Source organism: Lolium rigidum, chromosome 1 (assembly GCF_022539505.1).
Source record: "Lolium rigidum isolate FL_2022 chromosome 1, APGP_CSIRO_Lrig_0.1, whole genome shotgun sequence".
NCBI classification, from domain to species: domain Eukaryota; kingdom Viridiplantae; phylum Streptophyta; class Magnoliopsida; order Poales; family Poaceae; genus Lolium; species Lolium rigidum.
In genome coordinates this window covers 120,032,979-120,039,266 of record NC_061508.1, presented here as the reverse complement: position 1 = coordinate 120,039,266, position 6,288 = coordinate 120,032,979, and the positions used below count along the sequence as shown (strand labels likewise).

General features: G+C 50.8%; 1 protein-coding gene across 1 annotated transcript; it reads left to right on the top strand.

Annotated features, from left to right (window-relative positions):
• Window positions 1-292: 292 nt before the first annotated feature.
• Window positions 293-1,030, top strand: LOC124650958 (ethylene-responsive transcription factor 1B-like). Its single transcript, XM_047190184.1, has one exon. It carries the CDS (start codon window positions 293-295, stop codon window positions 1,028-1,030), a length of 738 nt encoding a protein of 245 aa, XP_047046140.1.
• Window positions 1,031-6,288: the final 5,258 nt, after the last annotated feature.

The window sequence follows — 6,288 nt, the reverse complement described above, 5'->3', positions numbered from 1 at the left end:
ACTGGTGACGCCCGGACGTCTTGTCGTATCCAGCCGCCCTACGTCATACCCACCTGTGTATCCTATTCGTTGATCGGTCCAACAGGCAAGCTCCTGATGGAGAGAAGTTGATCATGATTTCTTTTGTTTTAGTTCTGTCGTTAAGTCAAGGCTTGTCTGTCCTCTTTCTCTAGCTTAAGCTTCTCCGCGCGGGCTCTCACCTTCCCTCGCGAGCTATATAAAGATTGTACACGTAGGTGCTGATCTTATCTTTTGTATCCAAGCCGGCAGCTACCTCATACAATACGTACGTATGGAGCCGCCAAATGATCACTACTACCACCACGGCTATTCTGTGTCTTTCTCCTCCAGTGCACACTACACCCACAATCAGCATGGCTTTACTGATATGGAGAATGGCGACGACGAGCTGTCGTCGTTCCTCATGGAAGCCATCTCCACCCCGACCACCAGCAGCAGCTCAGCCTCCTCCGCAAGTGCCTGGGAGGAGCAGGAGTTCGTCTACGGCAAGCGAGGCGGCAGCGAGATCACGACGACGCCTGCCGTGTCGTCTTCATTTCAAGAAAGCCACGGGGGCGGCGCGAGCAGCGCGCGCATGCCGGACTCGCCGATCCCGCTGATCGGGGTGCGGAAGCGGCCGTGGGGAAAGTACGCCGCGGAGATCCGGGACTCCACCCGCAACGGCAAACGCGTCTGGCTCGGCACCTTCAACTCGCCCGAGGCCGCCGCGCTCGCCTACGATCAGGCCGCCTTCGCCGTGCGCGGCCCGGCCGCCGTGCTCAACTTCCCCGTCGAGCGCGTGCAGGAGTCGCTCGCCGCGCTGGGCATTGGCTGCGCCGCCGCCGCCCCGGGGGACTCGCCTGCCCTCGCACTCAAGCGGAAGCACTGCATCCGGAAGAGAAACCCCAGCAAGAACAAGAGGGCGGGCACGGCGGCGGCGGCAGCTGCTGCGTCGGCGACGTCCGTGCTGGAGCTGGAGGACCTTGGAGCGGACTACCTCGAGGAGCTGCTCACCTTGTCCGATCTGTGAGCTGCTACCGCGCGTTCCTCCGATAGAGATATCATCTGCCATGGAGATCCCTCAGCTCCTATCCTAGTACCAGCGACGAGCATCGTTCATTCACATTGACGCGACCTCGCATCAGTCCGTCAGTCCCTCGCGTCAATTTTTTACATTGCTGCCGGAACAACACAGGCCGGGCCATGGTCGACGTGCATGTTTGTAGATGTGGCCCATCTCTATTGTTCACTTAAACCAAACCAACAACACAAAAATCAAGGTTCATTGTTGGGTTATTCCTGGGCCACGATGATATAGACATTTTGTTTTGAGAGGAAACAGTAGACTTGCTACTGCATATATTTATTATCTTTTCGGTTCAACATATAAAATGTTTTTGATAAATAGCGTTTTATTATTTAAAAGGTATAAGCATTACACCGGTCTCAAGATGCACACAGCCGCAAAAACACCTAACGACCAACGACACAAAAGGTAAAATTAAAAAGGCGCAATACACGTGATCAAATCACAATCGTATGAACCCCTAGAGTGGTGGAGGTCCAATCATGCTTGGGAAAAATTTCCTTATTATGTCTTCCAACCGTGTAAACACCTCCATAAATAGATGGCGATTCTCCAAACGCTGAAGACACGACCATGAATGGAGCAAAGCGCACCGGTAGATAACATGTAAAAGAGAATGATTTTTATCATTAAAAATCTTGCTATTTCTACATTGCCAGAGGACCAAATAATTTTTATCCTAATTACTTTCTCTCTTTATGATGGTCTGCCAAATCCCATCTTCAATCAGAAGCTTGAATAACTATTTCCCAAGGAGTGCTCGGTTTTTTATCTCAAGGTCATGAATACCAAGCCCTCCTTGATTCTTTGGACGACAAACAATATTCCATTTAGCAAGTCGATATTTCTTTTTCTCACTATCTTCTTGTCGAAAGAATCTTCATCGAAAATAGTTCAATCTTTGCAAGACAAAATCTGGGTGATGAGAGCATATCATTGTTTTGCACACTGCATGCAATAGATTTATGCGTTTAGAATTCTTCAAATGCAGCTGAATGATGAGACCATATCTTGCCTTGCCTATTGCGTGAAAAAAAAACTCATCAGGAAGCACTTAATAAACAGAGAGAAACATTGTGGAGTCACCGAAGACCCAAACTCCGCAGTGCCCAATAACTCAATGGTCTCTAAGAACTGCCCAACAAACTCCATTATCTCCAAATTATTCAACCATCCTATCATGGCAGTGCGAGAAACATGCATTAAGAATTTGATATTGCAAATCACGACAATTTCTAATGATGGATAAACAAAGATATTGCACTAGTAGAAACAAGGGTTTTGGTTTTTTGCTCCAAAGAGCTTTTGCACCGAATTTGGCACGAACCGGTGCTAAAGGGGGTCATTAGCACCGGTTCGTGCCCTTTGGACGTACCAGGGATCTTTTGCACCGGTTCGTATTACGAACCGGTGCAAATGAGCTATCTTTTGCACCGGTTCGTAATACGAACCGGTGCAAAAGGTCCCTTTTGCTCTATATATTTAGCTCAGCCCCAATCAGCCATCTCACTTCATTTTTTCTAGGGGAAAGGTGTGTGTGTTGAGTGCTACCTTGCTTCTCTTTGGCATACACATAAGGTGCTCGATGAAATGTCTGAGAGAATGATGCCGCTTGATTTTACGCAAAACAAAATGATATGAGGTGCCGGAGCGACACTTAAGCTTTCTCCTCTTTCTTTCCTCCTCGATCAAGGTTAAGCAACAACTTTACCCTTTCATTTGTACGGTGCTAATTTCCACTATTTATAAATATTATGATGTTTTGTAATAGTTTTTTGATAAACTTAATTAATTATTTGATGTAGATGAACCGGCGGCAATGGATGTACGTTGACCGACGTCTACCCGAGTTCACTTCGGGCCTGAAAGAATTTATCCGTGTGGCTCAGGAAAACCCACGGGCGGGTAGAAAGATGACCCAAGAAGTGAATTTAACAAATTTCAACGTAAGTGCAGTCATGGATAATTATTTTGCCTACGGAAATGCACATACCATGGCGTTTTCAAAATAGTTTCATGGGGCATCTATAAAGTCTAACTTGAAACTGTTGAAGAAAATAACAATTTAAAAGGGTTTAACCATAACACACCGATCTACCCAAAGTGTTCAGAATTCTCCGATAGCATATCTGAGTGATTAGAGCTTATCATTGTCTTGCACACTGTTTGAGGCAGAACTGAACATTTAGAATTTTTCAATTGCAGCTTTGAGCGATAAGAACATGTGTTGCCTTGCATACTGCATTGAACAGAACATATATTGTCAGTAGAATTCTGCAATAGCATCTCTGGGTGATTAGAGCATATAACTGTCTTGCAGAAAGCTTGCAGCAGAATTGAGCATTTACAATTTTTCAGTTCCAACTTAGATTGATAAGAACATATGTTTACTTGCAGATAGCAGCACTCTGAGTATAGAACTCATCAATAGTGGAATCACCCTGCTGAAGAGCATGTTCCTGGCGAACCACAGACAGGTAAAGAGCATCCTCAGACGGCTGATAGCGCTGACGAAGAAATGCCCACTGAGCAGCAATAGTGGGAAGACCTATGAACTCAGCAGCATACTGAGGCAGAACACCGGAAGTGAGAACAGCAGCAGCACGAGCATCCTCATCTATCCACTGAGTGAAGTCAGTCAGATCCAGTCGTCGCAACAGCGGTAGAATACTCCTGAACCTTCCGGTCATACTCAACCAGAGCAGTATCATCAGCACTCTTGGCTGCATCCTTGACCTCCTGAGTAGCATCGGGGGCAAGGGCAACGGGCGTCGGTGGAATAGGCACCGTAGGAGCAGTGGGGCGCGGCGGACAGGGGACCTCGCCAGAAAGCACACCCCAAAGATGAAGACCGCAAATGTGGACGCGCATAAAGGCAGTGAAATCAGGGTAATTCGCGCCATCAAAAATCACCGGGCAGCGAGGAATTGCAAGATAGCCCGACGAGGAAGACATAGCTTTTTTTTAGACGGGATCTCGATCGGGTCAACACCCGATTGAATCAGAGAGAAACGCAGCACGCGGAGTACATGAGGCGGCCAGGCCAGACAGAGGCGGGGCGGAGACGGGCCGCGAGCAGAGCGGTCGGACGGCCGGACGGGGGCGGAGCGGCCGGACGGGGCGTCTCGGCCAGACAGGGACGGAGCGGTCGGGCGGCCGGTCGGGGGCGGCACGGCGGCGCAGCGGTGTGGGACGGGAGGCGGACGGGGCCGAGTGGCCGGACGGGGGCGGCACGACGGCGCAGCGGTGTGGGACGAGAGGTGGACGGGACGGGAGTCGGAGAAGAGGACGGCGACGACGTTGCCGGAGACGGAGTTGCGGCCAGAAACGGGAACCGGTGGAGACCGGGGCGAGTTGGCGGCGGCTATCAGGAGATGTAAACTCGTGGCTCTGATACCATGTTAGGGTAATAGACAGTATGTATTACCAGGGGGCCAAAGGCCACAATATATATGCAGGAAGTCCCTAACATATGGGGAAACTACAATATACAAATATATATACATCTAACAGTGTTATGTTGCTTACAATTTATTGATGAAACTCACTCATATATCCTTGGATATCTTCATCACTTCATGAGTTCAAGGACCATGATGGATCTGAACTAAAGCAGTTTTACAATATAGATTTAGCTAAAGCAAGCCACTGTTTCAAAAGCTGAAAGGTTTACTTCCATGCTACATATTTCGTAACTAATAGCTTTTCAATATAATTGTCTAACAAATGTCTGGTAAAGCCACCTGTAGATATGCTGAAATGCTTGAAACTTGAAAGTTTTTTTTATTATCCTCCCTGCAGTTCTATGCTTACTCCCTCATAGATGCTTCTTCTTATATAATACCAAGCTGTATTGTGAGAGTAATCACGTGCCAAAATCAAGAACAGTGTTATCCTGGTAGAAGTAATGTTTTCTGATCCCGTACGAGACCCCAACCCTAACCTCTCCCGTACCCCACCCTCCGCTGCCGCCGCCGCCGGTAGCGCCGCCGGGGCAAAGTCCCTCGGGGCGTGGCGGCGGCGGGGGCCCTTCCTCGTTTCCTGCGTGAAGAACGGCGGCCGGATCCCACCTCCTCGATGCATGGCGGAACAGGCGCGCGTGGGATGGGCGACGTCGGCGGCGGCCCTCCTCCCGTCGGCTGTCCCCTGGCGGACTGGCCGGCGCGGTTGGGATGGGCGGCGCTGCGGTCTCCCTCCTCCCGTCGGCTTCCCGCAGCACTCCGGCAGGGGCTGGTGGTGTGCGGCGGCCAGGCCCTCGGTCTGCGCCATGCCATCCACCCCCGCCTCTTGTCGGTGCGTGTAGGCGATCACGGGCTTCTTCCGCGACACGAGGGCGCCCGGGGCAGCAGCCTTGGGTTCGACGGAGGAGGTGGCCTTTTCTTCGCCGGAGAGGGTCGGCCTGCGGTTGGTGGTGGTGGTTTATCTATCACCGCCATCCGGCGGTGAGATGGAGGTGCATGGAAGCCGGCGATGGTGTCGCCGGTGGAGGGTTGGGTTGGCCAGCCCGGGATGGTCGCCGACGTGGGGGTCTGACCTGAATAAAGGCGGCGGTCCTAGGGCCTCTCCTGCGTGAAGAGGAGGACCTACCGGAGGCCTGGACTCGTGATCTGGCCGGAGGGTTGAGTTCCGGAAGGCTCCACCGGTGAATATAACAGTGCTTTGCCTGGAGTTTGCTGGATCGGAGGTATTCGGTCGTGCGCACCCATGCGTTTATTCCGACCGTTTGGTTCTGGAGGGAGCGGCGCGAAGCTCTTTTTCTGTGTTGACATCAAGTGACTATGGATCCATGATGAAAGTCGGAAGAAGAGAATTTCATGAAGGCCGGAGGGGAGGACTAGCTAAGGGAGGTTCAAGTCTCCACACTGTTGATGGGCTTGCTTGATGTCCGAGCTTCACAGCAGCGGTATGAAAGTGGGGGCGACAACACATGTGAAGCGCAGAGTCCTACCTTTCGTAGTGAAAACCCAAGGTCCGGCCTTAACTGGTTGTGCCTGGCAGTGACCTTGGTGGAGGCATTGTTTTGAGAGCGGGGACTATCTTCGTGGTGAAAACCTAAGATCTTTGATCGGGCGACGACGGTGTTTGAGCACTGTTCCCTTCTTGAAGGCGTCATTTTTTGGAGAGTCTGTAATTCAGGTGTTGTCATGGCGGTGGATGTATTGCTGTTGTTAGGCCCGAGATACTGTAGCGGGACTTTGTTT